Raw genomic sequence first — 26,239 nt, 5'->3', positions numbered from 1 at the left:
GGCTACTTTCTTAATGAAAAACAATGCAAAAATTCACCAAATTCTAATATATCTTTGCAATAGAAAAATTACAAACTGCTGATCAGAACCTACAACAGCCTGGATGGGTGATGTGGTATGGGGAGGGCAGAGATGCAGTAGCCAAAACACTTCAAAGGAGAATGACTGTGTTATACACGTGGCCAAGAAATATGAAAACAAGAGGAACTGGAATTAGGAAATTAAACAAGAATTTTCTTCCTAAATTCAGTCAGAAGTGCAGCCTGGGAATAGGTGTTCTCCCTCCACATGTAGAATTCATGTCAATTTTTCACCCTGGAAATTTTCTCTCTCTTACCTGGAGCTACATCATTCCTTTATGAACATCTGGCTCCTAATTATAGAGTACCTATGACACATCCAGCACTGTCTTATGTTTTATCACTTAATATAATTGTCAAGACAAACCTGTGACTTACGAAGTAGCCATCACTAAATTTATCCTGAACAAATTGGCAGAAAGAAAGTGAATAACTTTGATGATGTCACTTCTGAGAGAATAACTAAAGAAAAGTTGGCTTAGTGTTTTTCTCCAATAGGAGAAATGAAATATATTAAACAAAATGCACCTTAATACACTCATGGTAGAATTATACTCATTTTTAAGTTTATTTCCATAAACCAAAAAATTTAATAAAAACCATTACTGAAATCACTGAGCAAGTTATATAAGCAATATTTTTCAAGAATGTTGAAAGAAAACATTAAGTCTTGTATGGGTAACAGAAAAGTAAAAAAACAATTTCACAGGGACATTCTTAACCAAGAATCATAAGGTTTGAGAGAAATAAATTGAGAGTAACGTACAGAAATATGATTCACAGAATGAATCTCTAAGGTTTCTAGCCTTGTTAATCATCAACTATTTTGAAATAACCTACTTGATCCAATATTTCTCTGTCCTTCTGAAGATATGTGTAGAAACATATGCAGGCCTTCCTCCTTAATACTCATTTAGATTTATCAAAACCATTAAAACTGTCTATGTCATGTAGACTCAGAAAAAGTTTATGTGTAAAAAAAATACAGGGCAAAAAATGTAATTCAGAAACTCCAAAATATGCCTTCTAATTATACTTATGATTTTGTTAAATTAGTATTTGTTAAGCAGAGCCCCTGATGTTGGATGGTGAGCAGTTCAACAGGAGACCACAAGCAAAACTGGAATAGACAAGTTTATTATTCACAGGTCCTGAAGAAAGTATACAGCATGCTAGGAAGGGTTACACGCAGAGGGCAAGGCAGGATTCAGAGTGGCAGGAACCAGGGCACATACCTTTATTAGGGTCCACTGGGAAAGACTTTGGGGGATTCAATTAAAACACCCCCCAAAAAATTTTAGTAAGCTCTGAAGATATCTTATCTAAGGGGCATTAAGGTGAAGGCTGTGAGATACAACAGAGACTGTTGCTCACAGGCTGCTGGAGAAGTCATATCATGAACTCACATTTACTTGTGACTCTGAACTGTTGTCTAGTGTATGCACTAGCAGGAGGGTAGTATCAGTTGAAGTCTCCTTAGCTACACAAAATAAATGCCAAGACGGCAATATCATGACATAGTTTAGCTGAACTTTCAAAAATACTCCTATATCATCCTTATTGTAACCAACATAATGTCCCAGTAGGTACAATAAAAATAAATATTACATATAAATTACGGGGAAAATCTTTTCATATTATTTGAGGTTAAAAGCCATGGGGGAGAGGGATTGGGAGTGATGTTATTTTACTGTATTACCAAATAGTATAGGGTTACCTACGACCTTCAATAAGGTGGGGCAGGTTAACGTCAGTGGCAGGATAACACTTCATTCATTACACCAGTGTTAACACATTCAAATCCATTCGGCTTTATTAATAAAAATATATTGATCAAACATAAGTCTAAATAAAGCATTGCAAACTCACTGTATGATCAATGGTCAAAACCATGGATTATAAGCACTGAAGCAGCATTCCTATTCTCATATGATGATCTGAGAATTGTGCTTTCTATGGTTTTCAAGATGAAGGCAAATTACTTAGTAAACATAGACGTACAATAATTTTATGCATTTAGGGAAATCTCAAGATTTATTTCAATCACATCAAATATTCATGACTTGTATCTATGGCTGCTGTGAAGATATATCAACATTTTAATGAACTACCACCTTTTTTTCCTTAAAGAGCAATTGGTTAAAACTAGTTAAAATTCAGAATGTTCCTCCATCTTACATTAATGCAAGGAATGATGCCCTAAATACCTACTTCATGGTGACTTATATTAACATTCTATATCAACTACAATCAGCATCTTCATTTAGATTTTATGCATACACTGTACATGACAGTGTAATTAATCTTCCATGGAAAAGTAAATATAAGTGAATCTCACCTAATATACAAGAGCTCTCAAATCTTTCAGGCTGCAACAATCAACACCATACTTCACATACACACTAGAAGTAAAGGACAGCATAAAGAGATTTGAGAACAGAAATACATTAACATTTCCTTTACAAAAAAATTTTAAATACCGTCAAAATAAAGGATACAATATAAGTGATTACACTTGTCTAAACAACCATCCACTTGATACTCTGAAGCATACTAACCAGTAAACTATCAAGTTTACTAACTTTTAATTATGTTCTATAAGTATTGATTTAGAGCATCAAAAGCGCTATTGACTTACCATTTGCTACTGGTATTTTAGATTATATACTTCCTCAGGTTTTTTACATCCTTAAAATCACTTTTCAGCATAAAATCTGTGTTTTCTAAAGTATGTATTCTGGAAAAGGGTCTTTCATCATTTATTGAAAATGCAGAACTTCTCTCCAGTATGCATTCTCTGATATTAAGACTGTAGTTTCATCTAAAGGGTTTTCCACTTTCTTTAGTTTTAAGGATTCTCTCCAGTATAAATTCTCATGTGTTGATTAAGATGTGAACACTGAATAAAGGCTTTGTCGCATTCATTACATTGGTACTGCTGCTCTCCAGAATGAATTCTTTGATGTCGATCAAGGCTTGAGTATTGGTTAAAAGCTTTGCCACATTCACTACACTTATAAGGCTTCTCTCCAGTATGAATTCTCTGATGTCGAGTAAGGCTTGAGCATTGTGTAAAGGCTTTGCCACATTCTATACATTTGTAAGGCTTCACTCCAGTATGAATTCTCATATGTTGAGTAAGTTTTGAGCATTGGTTAAATGCTTTGGCATATCTTTCTACATACATTTGTAAAGGCTTCTCTCCAGTATGAATTCTCTGATGTTGAGTAAGGCTTGAACACTGGGTAAAGGCTTGCCACATTCTATACATTTGTGGGCTTCTCTCCAGTATGAATTCTCAAATGTTGAGTAAGTTTTGAGCACTGGTTAAATGCTTTGCCACATTCTCTACATTTGTAAGGCTTCTCTCCAGTATGAATTCTCTGGTGTTCAGTAAGATGTGAACGTCGCTTAAAGGCTTTCCCACATTCTTTACATTTGTAAGGTTTCTCTCCAGTATGGAATTTCTTATGTCTATTTAGATTGGATAACGCACGAAAGATGTTCCCACACTGATTACATTTGTAAGGTTCCTCGCCAGTATGACTATTCTGATGTTCAGTAAGATTTAAAGATCGGTTCAAAGATTTGTCACCTTCACTATATTTGTCAATCTTCTCTACGATATGAATACTCTGATGTATAAGATTTGAGCTTTGATCAAAATCTTTCCCACATTTATAATGGTTCTCCGGAAGCCGAGTTCTCTGACGTTTATTGGGATTTGACCCTTGGTTAAAGTTTTTCCAAGATTCATTGCACTGATTACTTCTCTCTCCATTAAATGTACTCTGGTAATCATTGAAGATAGGAAGGCCTTTAGTGAGGGCTCTAGTTTTGTTACACATGTAAAGTTGTTCCCCATGAACTATTCTATGATATCTATTGAACTATGATGATTGTATAAAGACCCCCCGCACAATGTTTATGAAAATTAGAGACTTTGGAACAAGAAGAGATTAATTCTTGGTGGGAGAATAATGAATTCTTGATTAAGGGCTTCCCAAATGCATCGCTTTTAGTATTTCTATTATTTTCAAATTTCTAGATTTTTAGAACGTTTGACTGAATGTTTAATTCAATCTCACATTTTAAATAATTCGAATAATTATTCACAACACAAATTAGGTGACTTCCATGGTTTTTAAATTTCTTTTCAGAGAATGTATATATTTTAAAAATTGGTTTTGGTCTTTCAGTTCAGAAACATATTGCTCTACAAACATAACTAACTTACAGGGGGAGTTTTCCCAAGATGTTTTTTATCCTTGATCTTTTTGGCAAAAAGGATCTTATTTTGGGTAATTTCCCCAGTTTGGCTATATCCATCATAATGTCCTTTCTTCCCTTTGCATGCCCCCTCACATTCTCAGCCTTTCACTAAGTGTAAATTCTCAAGGCCACACCTTCCATATCTTACCAGTAGCATGTTGTGAAATGAATCTTCTAGGCCTGGTTTTAGCAACAAGCTCTGGATTTCTTGAGAAGACACAGCTGAAAGATACCAAATAAATGATCACACTTACTACACTCAGATAAATATACTTTAAATTCTAATGTACAAAATTAATACCTATCAGACGACTTTAGCAAGATGGCAGAAAAGGAAGCACCAAAACTTCACTCTTCCACGGAGACGCGAACTAACCAACAATTACTGACCTAGCTGCCTTTTTGAGTACTCCAGAAGCCAGCAAGGAGATCACAGCATCCCCAGGGAAGCACAAAATGAGGAAGACTAACTAACATCAAAGAGAGAAGAAAAGTTGCTAACATTTGCCCATAATATTTGCTCACTTTCCTCGCCATGTCACTGCATGATTTGAGAAAACTGCCAATTTCTGGTTTCTTCTCAGAAGAGAAATAGATGAGTGTACTGTGTGCTCAATGATTTTTTTTTTTTTTTTTTTTTTTGCAGCTGCTTGAGGGTCTTATTTCTGTTTTGCAAGACAGTGCTAAAGGAGTGGCAGTACACTGAGTATGCATTGTTTTGGCCACTAAGAAGAAATGTAATTCTTCAAACCCCAGAGAGACTCTAGTATTGAAGAGAGACATCAAGGACAGGAAGATATCATGAACTCTAAAGGAGAAAGAAAATATTTTAGACTGAGAACATATACACACACAAAAGCTCCATAAAGAATAAACATCCCAGAACAGGTTTGGCTTTACAATTTCTACCCCAGCTCATTTTTATTTGTGTTGTCCTGTAGAGAAGTAAGTCCATAGTCCTAACGCCTCATGGCTGTTTCTTATGATCCCAAATCTCAACAAAAGATCATAAGGCATACAGAGAAACGGAAGAACATGATCCAATAGGAGGAACAAAACTGGCCCTAAATTAATGGAGATTTATTAATTATCTGTAAAAGAACTCAAAATAATCACCTTAAAAATGCTTAATAGGGAAAGATAGAAAACAGACAAATAAATATGAGGAAAACTATGCATGACCAAAATAAAAAGTCAGAAAGACATTAAGTATTTTTAAAAACCATAAATTGGGAGCTATGACACCTGAATTTAAAAACCTAACAGAAGCGTCAACAATAGACTTGATCAAGCAGGAGAATAAGACAACTTAAACACAGTTCATTTAAAATTACTGATTTAGGAAAGCAAAAAAATTGTGGAAAAGTGAAGAGAGCTTAAGAGACTCATGGGATAAGTGGACCAATATATACATTATGTGGACTCCATAAAAAGAGAAGAGGGAAAAGGGGCAGATAGCTTCTATGAAAAACTTAATGGTTCAAATTTTCCACATTTGAAGAGACATGCAAATACCAGCTCACTGAATTCTAAGTAGGATGAATGTAAAAATATCAATAGACACATTATATTCAAACTATCATGAATCAGACAAAAAAGAAATCTTGAATGCAGCCACGAAAAAACAAACAAACAAACAAACAAACAAAAAGACTTGTCATGTAGAAGATTACTCCTGTAAGATTATCAGTTGGTTTCTGAGCACAAACCTTGTAGGAAGAAGAACATGGGATAAAATATTCAAAGTGCTGAAAGAATAAAAACTATCAACCAAGAATACCGTATCTCGCAAAACTGTCCTTTGACTATGGAGAAATGAAGGCTTACCCAGATGAAAAAACCCAAGTACCTTCTCACTATTAGACCTGCCCCAGGAATAATGCTAAAGAAAGTCCTTCTAGATGAAATAAAAAGATTCTAAACAACAATACAAAACCATATGAAAATATGAAACACTCTGGTGAATGTAAATATATACACGAATATAGAAATCTATAGTAGTGTAATGATGAAGCAAAATCACTTTTGTTTCTCCTACAGAATTTTAAAATCAAAGCACTAAAACAACAAATGTTTTAAAGACTATACAACATAAAAGACATAATGTTGTATCAATAACAAAGTGGGTACAGAGGCGGAGATGTTGAGTACTACAGTTTGGGTGTGCAAGTGACACTATCAGTTTAAAACAGACTGTTATAACTTTTAAAAGTTTTAAGTAATCCCGTGATAACCACAAATAATATACCTATAGCAGACACTCAAAAAGGGAATAAGAAAGCACGTCACTAACCAATCATCATCATCATCATCATCATCATCATCATCATCATCATCATCAAAGAAACACAATGGAAGACAGCAAGAGAGGAAAAGTGGGACAAAAGTACAATAAAAAGTTCCAGAAAACAATCTTAAAATGATTATAGAGAGTCCTTCTCTTCTAGTAACCATTTTAAATGAAATTCCCCCAATCAAAAGACATAAATTGGCGACATGGATTAAAAAAAAAAAAATCCAACTATATCCTGTGTATAAGAGACTCATTTTAGATTTGAGGACACACATAAGATGGAACTAAAATTATGAGAATAGGTGTTCCAAGGAAATGGTAACCAAAAAAGGGCATGGGTGGAGATATTAACATCAGACAAATACAATATCAAAAAGTATCCTGACACAAAGATGTACTTATATAATATAAATGGGTAAATTTGCTAGGAAGCTAAAACAACTGCAAATATGTTTATACATATCAGGGCTCCCAAGGAAGTGCACATGACAGAACTGAAATAAGAAAGAGAAAGCCATATAAGAGTAGGAAAGGTCAATACCCCGATTTTACCTAGATAACAACAAAATTAAAGAGAGGACCAACAATTTACACTAATTAGATAAAACAGATATATCTAGAACACTTCAACAACCAAATTAGAATACACAATCCTCTCAATCACACATGATATATTCTCTAGTACAGACCATCTGTTAGTTCAAAATCAAGTCTTAACAAATTTAATAAGATTAAATTATACAGATTTTTTTTGAGACCACAATAAAATAAAACTAAGAATTAACAATACATAGAAACTTGGAAATTCCACAAATATCTGGATGTTCGATAACACACTCTAGAACAGTGGTTCAGAAAGAAATCAAAAGGAAATCAGACCACAACTTGAGACAAACAAAATGAAACACATTATACCCAAACTTATGGGATTCAGAGAAAATAGCACTAAAAGGGATGTTTATAGAGATAATCGCTTACATCAAATGAATAGCATAACTTTGTACGTCAAGGAATTAGAGAAAGAAGAGCAACCTAAGCCCAAAGGTAGGAAAAGAAATTTTTAAAAACCGAGAAAAAATAAACCAGAGTATGGCAAAAATAGGAAAATATTGGTAAAAGGAACGTTGCGTTTTTTTGAAAAGATAAACACAATTGACAAACCTTTAGATAATTAAGAATAGAAGAGAGGACAATAAAATCAAAGATGGAAGCAAAGATGTTATAAATGATGCCATAGAAATAAAATGATTTTAAGACACCTAAATCAAAATTCAAGAACATCCATAGGCCATAACCTATTTAGGGTTTAGCATGAATTAAAAAACAAAAACAAAAACAAAAAAAGCAAAACAAACAAACAAACAAACCCCACAGGAGACCTACCTAACTAGTAAGTAAGTAAATCAAAACAGTAATAAAAAAACCACTCCCAACAAAGTAAAGCCCTGGAACAGATGAAGTTAGTGGCTAATTCTAGCAACATTAAAAAAAAATTAACACTAATTCTCCAAGAACATTTCCCAAGGTTAAAGAACAAAGATATTATCAAAATACTTTCTATGAAGCCAGGATACAACAGCAAAGCCAAACAAAGGCACAACAAAGAAAACTACAAACCAATATCTGTGATTAATACTGATGACAAGTTCTCAATTAAATAGTAGTAGACTGAATTCGAAAGCACATTAAAAGAATTATACACCAGAAACAGATGGAATTATTCCTGGAATTCGAGTGTGTTTCAACACACAGAAATCAAAAAATGTAAGAGTGAATTAACGAAATGAAAGTCAAAACCACATGATTATTCTCAAATGACAGGAAAATAAACTGAAAATATTCAATACAACTTTCAAGATAAAAACAATGAACAAACTAGGAATTAAAGGAAACTAACTGAATGTAATAAAAGTAATAAAGGTCATACATATGAAAAGCCCAGAGCTAACATCACAAATAATAGTGGAAAACTTAAATCCTTCCTCTATTATCAGGGAAAAGGCAGGGATGCCCACTCTTACCACTCTGATGTGATATCCTAGCCCAAACAATTAGTCAAGGAAAAAAAATCCAAATCGAAAAGAAAGTGAAATGATCTCTGTTCCCAGGTAACAGAATCTTAGAATACCCTAAAGAACCCACAATAAAAACAAAGAAAGAACGAACGAAACAAAAACCGAATTTCAAAAAATATAACAGGATGCAGGACAGAAAATCAACAAATAAAAATCAGTTGTGGCTTTATACAGCAATAGAGAATAAGCCAAAAAACTATTTTAAAATATAATTACATTAACAATAGCATCGAGGAGAAAAAAATTCTTAGGAGTTAATAAAGGAGATGAAAGACTTATACAGTGACAACTACAAAATATTGTTGGATGTGGTTAAAAAAGAAAGAAAGAGAGCGAGAGAGAGAGAGAGAGAAGAGCGAGAGAAAGAAAGAAAAAGAAAGAAAGAAAGGGAAGAAAGAAAGGGAAGAAAGAAAGAGGAAGGAAGGGAGGAAGGGAGGAAGGGAGGGAGGAAGGAAGGAAGGAAGGAAGACACATTCTGTGATCCTTGATTGGAATACTTATAAAAAGCTGTCAGTATTACCAAAGGTAATCTAGAGTCAAAGCAATCCCTATCAAAATCTAAATGACACTTCTAAATTTAATATGCAATGTCGAAGGACACCAGATATCCCAAACAATCATGAACAGAAAATGTAAAGTTAGAGCCATCATGCCTCCTGATTGTAAAACACATTCCAAAGCTACTATTATCAAAAAAGTTTAATATATTGAGACAGATACAGAAAAATGAAGAGTAGAAAGCCCAGATACAAGCTCTCACATATAAGGTCAAATAATCTTCAACAAGGATGCCAATACCACACAATAAGTACATTCTCATAAACAAACAGTGTTGAGAAAACTGGATATCCACATGTAAAAATTGAAGTTGGACCCTTATCTCACACCATATAAAAATATTAACTCATAATGAATTGAGAGTTTTACACACAAAGCTTAAAACTCAATCTCTTAAAAGGAAACGTAGGGAAAAAGTTTCACAGCATTTGATTTGGTAATGATTTCTTGGTTATAACACCAAAAGCAGAGGCAACAAAACATATATATAGTCAAATGGGATTACATCAGTGGGGTGAAATAATCAGTGGGGTGAAAAAAACAACTTATGGAATGGGAGAAAACTTTTGCAAAGCATATATCTGATAAGTACTTAATATCCAGAATATATAAAGAACATTTACAAAACAACATCAAAGGGCAAGTAACAAAATTAAAAATGGGCAAAGGATTAAATAGACATTAATTCAAAGAACATATACAGACAAATGCGAAAGATGCTCAAAATCATTACTCATTAGCCAAAGAAAATAAAAACCACAATGAGGGAAAATAATTTAACAAAATTCAACACCCATTTATGATAAAAACTCTCAACAAAGATATAAAAGAAACAAACATACCTCAAAATAATAAAGGACAATACGACAAACCTCAGCTAATATATATTCAATTGTAATAAGGATTTTCTCTAACATCAGGAACAAGACAAGGATGTCCAATCCACTGTTATCACTTCTATTTAACACAGTATTGGCAGTCCTAGCTACAGTATTTAGACAAAATCAATAAAAAACAGTATTCAATTTCCAATGTAAAACTGTCACTATCTGCAGATGATGACATTATATATAGAAAACCCTCAAGAATCCACCAAAAAACTACTAGAACTAATAAAGGTATTCAGCAAAGTTGCACAATACAAAATAAAACACAGAAATCTGTTGCATTTGTGAACATTCATAATGAACTACAGAAAAGGGAAATTTTGAAAACAATCTCAATTGCAGCTGCATCAAAAAGAATACCTAGGAATAAACTAACCAAGGAGGTGAAAGCCTTTATTCTAAAAATGATTAAATAATTATCAAAGAAAATAAAGACAACACAAATAAATGAAAGGCTATACCGTCCTTATGGATTGGAAGCATTAATATGATTAAAATATCTATACCACCCAAAGCAATCTACAGATACAGTACAATCCCTATCAAAACACCAATATCATTTTTCACAAAACTAGAATAAATTATCCTAAAATTTCTATGGACCCAAAAAATTCCCAAAAGAGTTAAAGCAATCTTGAGCAAGAAAAAGTTGGAAGTCATGGCTCTGATTTCAAACTATACTACAAAGCTATAGTCATCAAAACAGTATGGTACTGGAACAAAAACAGACACATAGATCAGTGAAACAGAACAGGGAGCCCAGAAACAAACTCATACTTACATGATCAATTAATCTAAGACAGAGAAGGCAAGACCATATAGTGAGGAAAAGATAGTCTCTTCAATAAAGCACTGGGAAAATGTGACAGAAAATGAAATTGGGACAACTTTCCCACACCACATACAAAAATTAACTCAAAATGGATTAAAGACTAAAATATAAGACCTGAAACCATAAACTCCAAAACATAGGTGGTAAAGTCGTTGACACTGGTCTTAGCAATATTTGGGGGGATAAGTCTCCTAGGGCAACCAAAGCAAAAGTAAACAAACTGGACTACATTGAACTACAAAGCTTCTGAGCAGCGAAGGAAACCATCAACAAAACAAAGCAACCTACTGAATGGAGAAGATATTTGTAAATGATATATCCAATAAAAGGTTAATATCCAAAACATTTTTAAAAAACGTACAACTCAGAATCAAAACAAAAAATTTTTGATTAAACAATGGACAGAGGACCCGCATAGACATTTCTCCAAGACAGTCAAGTAACCAACACATGAAGTTATGCTCAACATCACTAATCATCAGGGAAATGCAAATCAATACCACAATAAGAAGTCACCTCACACTTGTCAGGTAGCTATATTAAAAAAGGCAACAAATGGACATGGCTCCATAGTGTAGCAGTTAACACATCTGCTTTACACACAGAAGGTCCTGGGTTCACACCCCAGTGGAGCCACAGTCCATGGTCTACGGCTATGCCACCCTGAACAAGCCCGATGTCTGATCTTGGAAGCTAAGCAGGGTCAGGCCTGGCTAGTACTTGGATGGGAGACCATCTAGGAAGACCAGATGCTGTAGGCACACACACAAAACAAGCAACAAATAACAAGTGCTAGTGAGGGTGTAGAGAAATGAGAACCCTCATGAATTGTTGGTAGGACTATAAACTGGTGCAGCCTCTACGAAAAGCAGTATGGACGTTCCTCAGAAAATTACAAACAGAACTACCATGTGACCCAGCAATTCTACTTCTGGGCATTTTATCCAAAGAATGTGAACACACTAATGTGAACATATATATGCACTCTTATGTTTATTGCAGCTTTATTTACAATAGGCAAGATACAGTAGCAACATTTAAAGAATATGTAATAAATGTACATAATGGAACATTATTCATCCAGAAGAAAATCCTGCCCCTGGCAACATGTACGGACATAGAGGGTTTTATATTAAGTGAAATAAGTTGGACAAATAAAGGCAAAGAACATGCGACTTCATTAATACGTGGAATCTAAAAAAAACAAACAAAAAAATCAAAAAAAGACTCGTAGATACAAAGAATTAAATGATGGTTGCCAGAGAGGAGGAGGGGTGTGGGAAAAGATGAAAAAGGCGAAGTGAATCAAGAAGCAGGGACTTCTAGTTACAAAATGAGTAAGGCACAGGATGTAATGTACAGCATAGGGAATACAGTCAAGGTTATTTTAATACCTTTGTAAGATAACAAATGTTACTAGACTTAGTGTGGTGATCGCTTTGTAAGATATCTGAATGAGGAATCACTACATAGTATAACTGAAACTAATATTGCATGTCAACCATACTCTACAAACATAAATAAGTAAACAACTGGTCCCATTTTGAATGACAAAATTATGATAAATCCTCTGCTCTTTCATTTATTGTAATATCACTACTTTTATAACACAAAAAAATAAAAAAAATTGTGAAAAAATGGCAACTTTTATGATGATGTTGTACAAATAGGAATGAATTAAACTATATGTCATTATACTTGACATATTCTCAGAAAATTTATACCCAAACTCGTCTCTATCAACACAACTCATTATGTTTATTCCAATGAGCACATACAATCTGCAATTACAACTTCAATGTTACTATATATAAACTTAATTTCATACACTTCAGATTTTTCAAGACAAATTCTTAACCAAGTTTTTTTGTTTTTTTTTTAAACCCCAGTATTAAGTTTTGAACTCCCATGCTGCAAATCAGATATTAAGGGGCAAAAACAAACAAGCCATCCTCATCAAGCTCACAAAAGAGAAGCCACAGATTGGGAAAAAATACTTGCAAAAGACATCCCTGTAAAGGACTATTATCCAAAATATAAAAAGAAGTCTTCAAATTCAACAGTGAAAAAACTACCAACCTGACTGAAAAATATTTGGGCCAAAGACCTTAACAGACAACACACCAGAGAAGATAAACATGTGGCAAATCATTATGTACAAGGATGCTCCACATCATGTCACCAGGGAAAAGCACATTAAAAACAACAAGAATTGAACAAACAGCAAATTGAAATAATAATACAAACCTGCTAGAAAGGTTAGGCCCCCAGAACACTGACAACACCAAATGCTGCTGTGGACATAGAACAATGGGAACACTCTTTGCTGAAGGAATTGCAAAATACTATAGCCACTTGTGAGGATGTTTGGTAGTTCTTATAAAACGAAACATACTCTTACCATATGATCCAGCAATTGTGCTCATTAGTATTTACCCAAAGGGTTGAAAACTTTTATCCATACAAAAGACTGCACATGGATGGCTACAGCAACTTTATTCATGATTCCAAAACTTGGAAAACAATCAAGATGTCTGTCAAAAGGTGAACGAATAAACTGTGGTGCATACAGACAACAGAATATTATTAGCAGCTATAAAGAAATAAGCTGTCATGCCGTGAAAAGACATGGAAAAAAACCTAAATACATACTAAGTACAAGAAGTCAATTTGAAAAGGCTACTTAATGTATGATTCCAACTCTATGATAGTCTAGAAAAGGCTAAATGATGGAGACAGGAAAAAGATCAAGTTTGCTGGGGTTTGGGGAGGGAGGAACGAAGAGGTGGGGCACAGACAACATTCAGAGCAGTGAAACTAGTCTGCATGATACTAGAATGGTGGACACATCATCTTAAATTTTTCTAAATCCATAGAATGTACAACCCAACAGTGACCCCTAATGTAAACTATCAACTTTAAGTGATGATGGACAATATGGGTTCATCTGTTGTAACAAATTTACCACTGTGGTGGGCACTGATAAGAGGAAGGCTATGCATATGGGGGCAGAGATCATATGGGAATTCTCTGTAATTTTACTCAATTTGGCTGTGAACCTAAAATTGCTCTTAAAAAAGGCATCTTTGGTCTACTTCTCTGAAATATCTGTTCTTAGGTCTATGTGAGTCTTTCACTTTTTTTATGTACATACAAAAAATTAATGTGTGCATTCTCTATTAAAAAAAAATACCCACAATATCACCTCATACCAATTAGAACGACCACTATCAAACAAAGAAAAAATATCATGCTGGCAAAAATGTGGAGAAATTAGACTCGTATGCACAGTTGGAGGAAATATTAATGCTGCAGTATGAAAGACAGTAGGAAGATTTCTCAAAAAATTTAAAAACAGAACTATCCTATGATGCAGCCATCCCACTTCTGGGCATATAATATACAAAGGAGAGTCTGCAAGAGACATTTGGACACTTATATACATTGTAGCATTATTCAGGAAAGCCTGTAATATGGGGGGAAACAAACCAGATGTCCAAGGAGAGATGACTGGATCAGAAAATATAAGCATACACATACAATCAAATATTATTCAGTCTTGAAACAAAAACACATCTTTTCACATGATACAACATATATAAATCTAGAAGACATCTTTTAAGTGAAACAAATGAGTCAGACTGATATTATATAATTCCACTTATGTGAGTAATCTAATGTAGTCTACCTCATAAAAAAGGAGAATGGTTGTTGCCAGGACCTTGGGGTAACAGGATATGAGGATGTGGTTGTTTAATGGGTACTGACACAGTTTCGCAAGATGAAAATTTCTAGTGATCAGTTACACAACAATCTGAACATACTTGACACGTGAATGAACTGTACAGATACAAATGGTTAAGATGGTAGATTTGTAGTCACCCTGTTTTTTTACCAAAATTAAAAATTATACCTAAGAGATAGTTATAAAACTTTAAAAAAAAATTACCTTCTATTCAAAAAGTGTTTCTCTTACACAAAGAAATATAAATTCATCAGTAAGTAGATAAGATATTAAGACTTATTTCCATAACTACTTAACTGTATAGGGTAAAACAACTATTAGCAATTAACCAAGTAAAGAAATAAAAAAGTCAGGAACAAAGTAGAGGTAAACTTTTACAGACAAACATACACATAATTTTAATGGCAAGAGACATCTAGCTGATTCATACTGGAATTAAAACACCACATTGTCTTTAAGAGTAGTGAATCGAATCCTGTTATTTAATAACATATAAGTAAATACCAAAAATGGATTAACTAAATTTGTGAAACCTACCATTAAAAAGGAAACACTGCAATGAAATTGCAAAACAAGAATAAAAATTTATACCTAAGAATTTTGAATACAGCATAGATGCATTAAAAAAGAATCCTTCTATATAACTATAATTTCCAACTATGACTGTGCACTCATGAACAGCAAACATTTTGAATCACTGGCATGTGCTATCTGGCAGGAAACTTTCACAAAAAATGCATTAAAATCGTTCATAAATAGCTGTAATGGAAAATTTTAATAACCATTTAAATGACACTAGAGAAATTTATTATGGTATTAATATATTTCTGCTGTTTTAACAAAATATTTGTAGGACGCAATCCATTCTACATAGGGAAAAAACCTTCAATTCTAAATTAAGGAACAAGAAAGTTGTAAAATATGCAGGAATCACAGATCTATACAACAAACATGTGACAGTAAAGTATACCACAATGAAGACATGTTTAGAAAAGTAGATGAAAAACCTAATGATTACTTTCTGTCTAAAGTAAAGTTAAATTGGGGAAACAAACATTTCCCTAATGACAGGCTGTCTAATAATTCTATAACTAACTTCTTACCAATGGTATACATTCGAGCATGTGAATCTAAAAGAACTTGTGGATCTAGAAGAACGCATTTGATGGAGATCTAATCAAACAGTGAAAACACAGGACACAGTCCCAGGAAACTTTCTAAACAAGTCAGAATTATAATAGTTATTTAGAAATAAAGAAACACCAAAGATTTTACTACCTGGTGGGTAATATTCTGAGCCCCCTACGGCATTAACTTATTTAAGAATTCTATTAAGTAAATGGATACATTAAACTGTTTTAACATTGAGACATGAAGGCATACAGACTTGAAAGACCTAATGTTACTTAATACAAAACAAAAGGACAGTTTGAAGTGAAACAGAATTAGATTTTCTCATTTAAGGGAGGTGCACTAGGCTGTGACATTACTGAGTGTGAACTTTGCAGGGTCATGTTTGAAGCCTCCACAGGACTGGAAATTATACAGAAGAACATATGACATCTGTCCCCAGTGTTCCTGGGATTTCTGAACCAAATTTCAGGATCACAACCACTTCCCTCACAAACTACTTACACGAGGCAAAACAGAACTTAAAACTGGCTTAACACATCATTCCTCAGCATCGTGCACAGACTTTCCCGGGCCCCGAAAGCAACGAAAAGTAGCCAGACCACGTCGGCCCTCACAGTCCAAGGGCAGGACTCTGGCTCTCACTGCGAATGCGACGGGAGACCGCTGGGGCAGAAGGAGAGTCATTAGATGGTGGAAGACCATGGTCAGTGCCAGAGGGGAGCCATCCCTCTGGCAACTTAGAAGCAAACCTCGCCCTCTCAAACTCATTTCCACTGAAGCAGAGCCTCCTCAACCATACATTAAGGTCTGGCTTCCTCGGTGACCTTTGGCCTTCTCACCTGTGTCATCTGCTTCTGTCATTCCCACCTACCTGGGTGGATGGATATCGTCTTTTTTCTCTTCAAATCCCAGGGTTCCTTCATTTGCTCCAAAAAGATGATCGGGTCTAATAAACAGGTCTCTGACTTAGAGATGGCAAGACCTGTTTATTAGAAAAAGGAACATGAATTTTGAAGGAGATTCTCCAATTTCCAATCCAGTATGGTGCTCAAGTGAGGAGAGGATATTGTAGAATGTTAGAATATTCTAGAATATTATTTCCCAAAATACTGTTTTCTGACGGCACCTTTACTATATTGGACATTTACAGTTTTCAGATCCTGAGTTCCATTTCCACGAACATCATGAAACCTTTCTGTTCTACACAGGTAAGGCCCCAATCTGTTCCTTGAGAGCAGGTGCCTGAATCTCTATCACACAAAGCAGAAGCTCCCGAGAAACACTGTCCTAATGAAGGAAACAAAACCCTGTGGGTGGAGTAGGAATTCTGGAGGGAAGTCATCCTCACCCAGGGAGAGCAGGTTCCTGTAGTTCTCCGACATCACATCCCTGTACAAGGCCCTCTGAGCAGTGTCCAGGCATTCCCACTCCTCCTGAGAGAATTCTATGGCCACGTCCCTGAATATCAACAGTCCCTGAAATAAAAGACATTTACCAAATGGCCTTGGGCAGAGTTCATAATGTGACCTACTGTGAAAACAAACAGAGAATCAGTTTTGACCTAGGAGAATAATTCTGATTATTCAATAAGATCATTTTTTAATACAGTAATATTCTCTAATGTATTTTCTAACTCAGGAAATAGGATGACATATGATCCACAAAACCACTATAAAGACTTCACTTTTCTGAAGATACATTTTAAAAATGAAGGCATCAACACAGGCATATCCGCTTCTGAGTGCTGTATCTGTATCACACAGGATAAAGGGTGTATATTTTTCAGGTGGAAAAGTCATGGTGAGAACTCTACAGTACTTCTCAAATTTTTACACGTACATTAATAAATTGGGAGATTCTGTAAAAATGCAGATTGTGATTCAGTTCTGAGGTGAGACCTGAATTTCCCAATTTTTAACAAGCTCATGTTTAACTAGTAATATCAATCTTTCTGGTCCATGTGCTACACTTTGAATAGCACAGAGGAAGAAAATAAAGGAAATATTTCATACAAGACTTTGAACTGAAACAGTTATATAAAATTTATAGGTCTCATAGAATAGAAAGCATAGCAAACACAGTCCTAAAAAATTTACTATATATTGTTCTAACAGTTTTTTATATATTAACTCATAATCCACATAAGTAATCTGAGAACAAGGACATTCTTCGTCTTTTTTGGTGAAACATCCAGTAAATGGTAGAACCTGGGTGTTACTCTGAACTTTATCTAGAATTTAACAACAACAACAAAAAACACAGGTCAATATGCACAGACAACCCTCATGAATGTTCATAGCTCATAACTGAGAATAGAAACAAGAAAGTAAGAAGAAAGAAGAACTAAAATGTTAACATTTTATGCACAAAGACAGACAAAATATGGGAACTATGTACACATTAAGTGACAGAGAAGAAAATCAAGATTATTTTCAATTGCGTTAATCTCATAAATCTCTGTGGATGATACTCTTTGTATTTTATAAACAAAGGAGATGAACACACAATGACATAAAATGTAAGTTAGAGCTATTCTGTCTTAATTTCTTTGAAAATTTTTATCATTTGTGCTGAGCTATATTTTAAATATTTAACACATTTGAATATACATTAATAAGATGATTCCTGTAAGCTTTTTCGAAAATACAAAGCGATAAAGAAGAGTATGTTTGTGACATGACCGTAGAATATAATGAAAATTTGCAGGTCCAAGATCTGACCGATTAAAGCCTTCACTTGCAAAAGGCAGTATCTCCAGTAAACAAAAGTGAGAGCCTTCATTTTGCAAAGCAACCTACAAGCAAACTAGGAAGAGAGTTCCCAGATGAAATGGGATGTTTTATGCCTATCTCTCAATAAATCCCTCCAAGACCCTTATTAAAACACAAGAAAAAGTATTAACTTTAATAGGCAGAAACCTGGCAGAATGCACCTGAACCAAGTAAAAATCAGGTGTATGGAAGTGAGGTTAGGTGACTGAAGCACAGAAAATAACACCTCGCCACTCCTAACATGTTTTATGTAAATTTCAACTCACATATACCTCCCATATTCTGTAAATCAAATAAATGCACTTAGTCTTTCTTGCCAATGTAGTGAACAAGTTACTCATTTGTCAGAATTTGCTGAGCAATTCTGACCACTCATGCCATCCTGGTTAAATGAGCATTTTCTTAATTCTGTTCTACAAAGCTGTCCTTGCATCCCCTTGATTCTAAAACAGACATATCCCTTCTTCACAGATACGGAAAGATATGACCACATCCCAAGAGTAATCTTGACTAGCAATGCCTTCCCATGTTGATCTGTCACCAGGGGAATGTTTTCAATAGTTGGTAATTAATTCACAGTGAGAATTCTTTAAGCCCTGTAGGAAGCTTAGGCTCTGGGACAAGGGAGACTAGGCTCTGGGACAAAGGAGAAAAGTGTTCTAAAGAGCTGACCTAGACAATCATTTAAAAAAAAAAAAAAAAGGAAAAAATAAGCAGTTGAAAACAACCCAACAGAGCAAGAACATCTCAAGTAGAGAATTAAAGGTTTGCAGATTCTAAATTAATAGATTTGAGGAAAAGTGGATGCAGCCTCTGACCAAGGACAGAACATTTACCTGTGAAGCAGCCATTGTGTCCTTTGTCCTCGAGCTCTGGGCTGTTTTCTCAAGGGATGTCGTGTTGAGGAATCACATCTGCATCTTGAGAATCTGCCTTCGCAGACGTCAGCACAGCCCCTTCATCTGCTTCCAACACACTCTCAGGCAGAAGGACCTGGAAATGCTGAAAAGGCCAGCCTCACTAGTCCTTTGTCACAGGAGAGCAGCAGGGACCAGGAGCTCCTACATGAAGACCGAACTGTGAGGTTTTTCTTTCCGGTCTCCACACGCTCACCACCGTCACCGCCCCTTCGTTTCGCCCCCCATATGCACAAATTCTGCTATAGCAATGAGAATGTGGGCTGTTCTCCCGCCCCTCACACCCCCAACAGAGAATCCAGCTACTCACCACCCCCTCACACACGCAGTCTGCTCTCAACTCTCACACCCAGTCCTCCAGCTCTGCTCCACCCCGACTCGCCTCAGAATCACCTGGAGCACTCGTTAAAAAAATGATGCTCCACCCAGACCAGCTGAGCAACTCTTGGGCAAGAATGGAGGTGACATTATTTCTTACAACTCCTCAGGCAATCCTAACAGGAAACCAGAAGGGAACTATTTAGCTAAACCTCTCTTCTGAAGCTTTAAAGTGCATACGGATCCCCTGGGGGTCAGGGTCCCACTCAGTTACGATTCCACAAGTCTACAGTGGGGCCCATGAAATGGCATCTTTAACTAATTCCTGGTGGTGCTGATGTTGCTCCTCCATACTGTTTTCAGTAGCACGGGGCTAAGATGCCAGACCTAGCACACCTCAGACCTCTGAGCAGTGTGAGGGGATGGGAAAGGCACTTCTAGAAGAAGAGCAGACTCCCTGGGCAGATTCCGAGGAGCCCGGCTTGTTCTGGAATGCGTGTGGCTATCTCTGCCTAGTGCGCAGGTACAAGGGACAGGCAGGAATCACCTGGTGGTGTCAGAGTTGTGTGAGGGACCTGCCCTCAGAATTCTTCCTAAAACTATCTAGAGTCCCCAGATCCTTGTGCCCCCTCCCCTCCCACAGGCCACGTGGAATAACAATATGCGGTGTGACCCCTGTCCACAAGTGAGTGGAGCCTCCATCCAGTAGAGACCAGGAGCCTGAAGGTGTTTATATCACAGCATAGTTTCAAATGAACCAAAGGAGCAATGGAGAACAGATTAGCAATTTGTGCTGGGACCATACAGAAAAATGATGCCATCTATGCATGTTTGATGCTACACGATGGAAGTAATGATAAGTGTTCAGTAACAAAGCATATTATAACTTAATTCACAGATCAGAATTTTCTTCTTTATTATCCTGAGTGTTCACATGAGTGTAAGTTTGCAGGTGTTTTATGAATTGTAGTGACACAAACTGTCTTCTGCCCCGACTTTAGGCACTAGTATTTTCTCACATCTTTAAAGTGCATTGATTAAGGTACATTTTCTATAAAGCCTATTTACTTCTTAAATATTCTTTGAGACATTAGAAACTTTTAACATGTTATCTCAAGTGTATAATGCTCCACATACCATTGTAGTTTAATTTTTTTCGACTTTTTTAAGAGCAGTTTTCGGTTAACAGCAAAATTATGAGTAAAAATTTTCCCAAAAACAAATCCAAAATAAAATGAGGCAGAATCTTTTATAACACAGTTTTTACATATCCTAATTAACTAAAGGGACAGTGGCGGGGAGGGGTATTCCTGGAGCCCAGAAGCCAGGGCCATCATCTGGGCAAAGACATAGCCCCAATTTAGATGCCACTGCAGGCAAGGTAGGAGAGGGACAAACTCCCTGGCCCCTCTACCCTCTCCAGTATCTATGAAGACCTACCTGTGCCTGTACCTGTCCAAAGGAGAGTAGGCTGGGCAGTGTCCCTGTGTCCACTGCAGAGCAGGTGACAGGCACACAATGGGTCAGAGAAATTACACGCAAATGAGGGGCAGAGATTCTGAGACAAAAAAACCACTGCCAATTTTCCCTGCCAGGTGGGCAACTTGGACAGGGTGGACAATCAACCGATAAGAACTCTCTCCAGTACTGTCCATGTCTGTCCCATGGGGCAGAGTCACACATTCTCTGTCCTGTTAAATCTGGGACTAAGTTACTGCCCACCACTCTGAAGTCAGGGTCTGCTTCATTTGGCTTCTTACCCTGTAGATTTCTCAGGAAAGGTAAGAAACCACGGCTAAATTTCACCAATATGCCCGAGGTTCTGTTTCTTCCTCCATCATAAAATGATAAGTGAGAACTCCCCAAAGGGTTGAACCACAAGGGTTACAATGACTAGTCACAGTGAAAGGAAGTACACTTTAAAAAAATGTTTCCTTCAGAAATGAAATCACTATCCTGAGAGACATCTGCACCCCCATTTTCAGTGCAGCATCATTCACACAATAGCCAACACATGGATCTGACCTAAATGTTGGAATACTATTCAGCCATAAAAAGATATCCTGCTGTCTACAACAACATGGATGGACACTAGGTCATTATGCTAAGTGAAATCAGTCAGGCAGAGAAAGACACATACTGTATGATATCACATAAGCGGAATCTAAAAACACCAAATCAGAAACAGATCTAATCTGAGTTTCCTGACAGGTCCAGAGGGTGACTGAGTAATGGTGGTCAAAAGGCACAAACTTCCAGTTATAAGATAGAAAAGTTCAAGGGATGTAATGTATAGCATGACAACTGCAGTTATTAACACTGTACTTTATTCTCCCCTTAGCCTTGGTTTCGTTTTCCCTGGCTTCAGTTACATGCCCTCAAACCAAGATCTGAAAATTGAAAATGTTAAATATAGATTTTCATAAATAAACACTTCAAAAAATATTTTGAGAGACCACATTCACAAAAATCTGATTACAGTATACTGTTATAACTGTTCTATTTTATTGTTAGTTATTGTTGATTAATCTCTTACTGTGATGATTAATAAGTTAAACTTAATCACAAGTATGTACTTATAGCAAAAAATGATAGTATATATAGGCTTTGGTACGATCTGCAGTTTTGTTTATCCACCGGAGTTCTGGAACATATCTCCTGCTGATAAGATGGGACTACTTACCATATGGTAAATTTGAAGTTCCTAAGAAAGTAGACCTTAAAAGGTCTCATCAGTAGGAAAAAAATCTTAACTACATAAGGTGATAGATGTTAATTAAAGTTATAATGGGAATCATTTCACAACATATACACATATCAAATCGTTGTTAAACTTATTCAATATTATATGTGAATTATACATCTTACTAAGACTCGGGAAAATAATTTTAAACCTCGATAAAATTTAAAAATAAATAAAATGCTCAAAATATAAAAATAATTAGTAAAGAAATTTAAAAAAACAATCACTTCCTTCAGATAATTTCATTGAAAATAAAGCCAAAGAGAAATTTTTAAAAAGCCGAGTGTATATTTCATTCTCTGCAGATATGAGAACCAATAACCAAGATGTGCCCTTTACTCAGTGGCTCTTCCCAACAAGAGAAAAGACTCTTTGGGACCTGGAACACCTGAATTTTATTGAATAACAATTCGCAACCATATTTATCTACAAATCTAGGTGCCAAATTGTGAATTTTGATCAAAATGTAACCAACAATGAATTTACTGTAAACATATTTTCCCAGTAATGCAAGAATGCCTTGATTTCTTTAAATCCTTCAAAATGGAAATTGTTTTACATTTACAAAATTAAGTAACGTGCATTTCTAAGTACCTTAAAACAACAAAATTTGTCAAGCTTTTTCTAGTCTTATATTATCCAATCCCTCCTTTGGGTAGGGCAAGATTACAACAGATGAACCTACACTGACACACACAATGATTTTACTGGAATGTGACCCTGTGAAAATTCAACTTTTTCAGTTTATTAAGGTTTTCTTTGTGGCCAAGTTTATAATTAGTTTTGTAATGGAACATGGTCTTAGAAAAAGAACAGATTATTTTTTTTTGAAGGATCACAGTTTAATCTGTATATATTCTATCATTCTTATGGTATTATACAGTCTTTCTGTTCCTGTAATATTTATCTACTAGATCTGTCAAGTTCTGAGAGGAATAAACTTTCTAAGCATAATACCCTCTAAGATACATCCACTTTGTCACAAATGGTAAGATTTCATTCTTTTTCATTGCTGCGTAATATTCCATTGTGTGTGTATACACACATCTTACACACATCTCACATAATCTTTATCCATTCATCTATCTGTGGATGCCTCGGTTCCTTCTATATCTTGGCCATAGTAAATAATGCTGCATATATCTTTTCAAATTAGTGTTCTCATTTTCTTTGGATAAATACCCAGAAATGGAATTGCTGGGTGATATAGTACAACTATTTTTATTTAGTTTTTTGAAGAATCTCCATACTGTGAAATAAGTCAGGCGAAGAAAGGCAAATTTCTTATGGTTTCACTGATATGTAGAATCTAAAAAAACAATACAAATAAACAAAACAAAACAAATAGATAAATAGACTCAAAGAAACAGACTAAAGGGATGGTTACCAAAAGGGAGAGATTGGGAGGATGGGTTAAAAGGGGAGGAATATAGTCAATAATACTGTCTGTGATAAGTTTGCACAGTAACAGATGGTTACTAGAGTTGGTGCGATGATCACATCGTAAGGTATAAAAATGTCAAATCACTATACTGTATACCTGAAATTAACCAATATATTGTATACCGATTACACTTAAAATTTTTAAAATTAAAAACATATATCAGATTACGAAAACAAAAATCTCTATATATTTCTCAATTTCTCTCTGCATTTCCAATTGTTTTGTCATTTATATTTAGCTTTGTCTGTCATTTGTATCTACATTTATGATTATACACTGACTCAACCAAGTTTTATCAACCATCTCCTTGGTGTCTAGCACTGGAGACAAAGGACAAAACAAGACCAAGTCTGTGCATATGTGGAGTGGGCATGCTAATCAGGAGACAGACGGTAACCATGCAAACAAGTAAATAAACAGAAAAACATCTGAGTGCAACAAGCCCTATGCGGGCTAATTTAAAATGGTAATGGAATGTAGTCTGTGCTGGTGAGCTGGAAGGTCATGGAAAGTTAGGAACAAGGGAACAGCCAGCATAAAGGTCCCGAGGCAGAAACCTGCCTATGAATTTAAGGAACAGTGAGGATTTCCCTGTGCCTGGAGCCTAGCCAAGGAGTGGCTGAGTGGGATATGAGGGTACAGAGGGAGCAAACCGGGCCAGATGGTATGGGGCCTTGTGGTCCATCATAGCTTCATTATTGCATTTTATTGTTTTATTGTCTGTCCATCAATACAAATATTTGATTTACTTATATTAATCTATCATATTATTATTCAATGAGCTCAAGTAGTAGGTTCTGGCAACAAATTAAACAAGGGTCATGTCACCCACATGGAGCTCACAAGACTGCTGGAGAAAGATATGTATTTGTCCAATTATGAAATAAAATACAACCTTCCTATGTGCCAGAACTGTTCCAAACTCTTTCTGTATAGTCACTTATTTAATTTTTGTGACAATCTTATGAGGTAGGTATGACTGTTACCATTTTACAGATGAGGAGACTGAGGCTCAGAGAGGCCAGCTGCCCACCCAAGGTCACTTCGACAGCACCAGCCAGGCCTTTCTTTCCTTCCCTGTTCTGAACCTTCTACCTAGTCATCTCCTTTCTTTTTCCCCCCCAAGACTCCTCCACCCTGATGCCCCCAAGGAGTCCCAGGGCCTTGGGGATGACAGCCCCTGACAGCCCCTCAGGCCCTGCTGCTGTTCCTCCTGCTGCTATCTGCTGCCTGGTGCTGACAAAGAAGTGGAGATGCCCTTTCCTGGGGAGGTGAGCCAGCAAGGGTGGGGAGGGCTGAGGATTGTGGACAGAGGCCCCAGTCACCTGACTGTGGCTGACACTGTGGGGGCCTCAGGTGGCCCCCACCTCCAATCCCCAGGACGTGCTGCCCCTGTGGCTTGTGGGGCACTGACTTGTCTTGGTGAGTCCTTCACCAAATTGAGGACCCTGGACTTTGTTGAGGGGATGGTTACATGGGGAGCAGTGGGAGGGCTGTGAACAGGGGAGGGGTGGGTCAGCTCTGGATGAAAGGAGACCCCTCTGGAGCCATGAGGGGGACAGACTGGAAGAGAAAGGCGACTGAAGACTAAAGAGGCTGGGAGTGGTCCCAGGGAGAGAGGACAGGCACTGAGCCAGGCTGGGACCATGAGGATGGAGAGGAGGGGACTGGTAGTTAGGGGTCCAGGATCAGGAGGGACAGGGCTAGAGACAGACAGGCTTGAGGAGGCAGAGGGTGGCACAGATGACTCTGGGTCTGGCCTTGTGACTGGGTGGACAGTGGGGAACCTGGGAAAGGAAGTAGTTTAGGGAAGCACAGTGAACTCAGTGGGGGGCCTGTGGGTTTGAGGGGCTCCAGGGGAGATATTTTAACACAGGAGTCTAAAAGTCAGGAGAGAGTGGCCTCCTGGAGCATGTGGAGAGGACCCCTTTGCAAAGCCCTCCCGGTGTGAAGACGCTCAGGGTGTTTCAGTAACTTCTGTGGGCGGGGATTTGAAAAATGTCAGGCATGAGAGTTGGAATGTTCTGCCCAGGGCAGCAGCAAGCCAAGGGAGGCCTGTGATGGAGAAAAGTACCTGGGAACAGGCGGGTGAGGCAGGAAGAAGGGCAGCCCCAGGGGGTTCCTGACAGGCGCAGGGAGATCTAATAGAAACACTTTGCAGTAATCTCTT

General features: G+C 36.5%; 1 protein-coding gene and 1 pseudogene across 1 annotated transcript in view; one reads left to right on the top strand and one right to left on the bottom strand.

Moving 5' to 3' along the window:
- Positions 1–624: 624 nt before the first annotated feature.
- Positions 625–26,239, bottom strand: part of LOC120618849 (zinc finger protein 501-like) — a 28,627-nt gene continuing 3,012 nt past the window's right edge. The window contains 7 exon segments of the mRNA XM_039882895.1: positions 625–3,332; positions 3,335–3,355; positions 3,358–3,871; positions 4,501–4,574; positions 16,748–16,858; positions 17,225–17,351; positions 19,484–19,708. Coding sequence (XP_039738829.1) covers positions 2,929–3,332; positions 3,335–3,355; positions 3,358–3,871; positions 4,501–4,574; positions 16,748–16,858; positions 17,225–17,351; positions 19,484–19,498 — 1,266 coding nt within the window. The 5' untranslated portion in view covers positions 19,499–19,708 and the 3' untranslated portion in view covers positions 625–2,928.
- Positions 11,643–11,758, top strand: LOC120618866 (uncharacterized; annotated as a pseudogene).

Source organism: Pteropus medius, unplaced genomic scaffold (genome assembly GCF_902729225.1).
Source record: "Pteropus medius unplaced genomic scaffold, Ma_sr-lr_union100, whole genome shotgun sequence".
In the NCBI taxonomy this organism is placed as follows: Eukaryota; Metazoa; Chordata; class Mammalia; order Chiroptera; family Pteropodidae; genus Pteropus; species Pteropus medius.
Note: the sequence above shows the minus strand (reverse complement) of the source record. Positions and strands in the feature narration are given on the sequence as shown.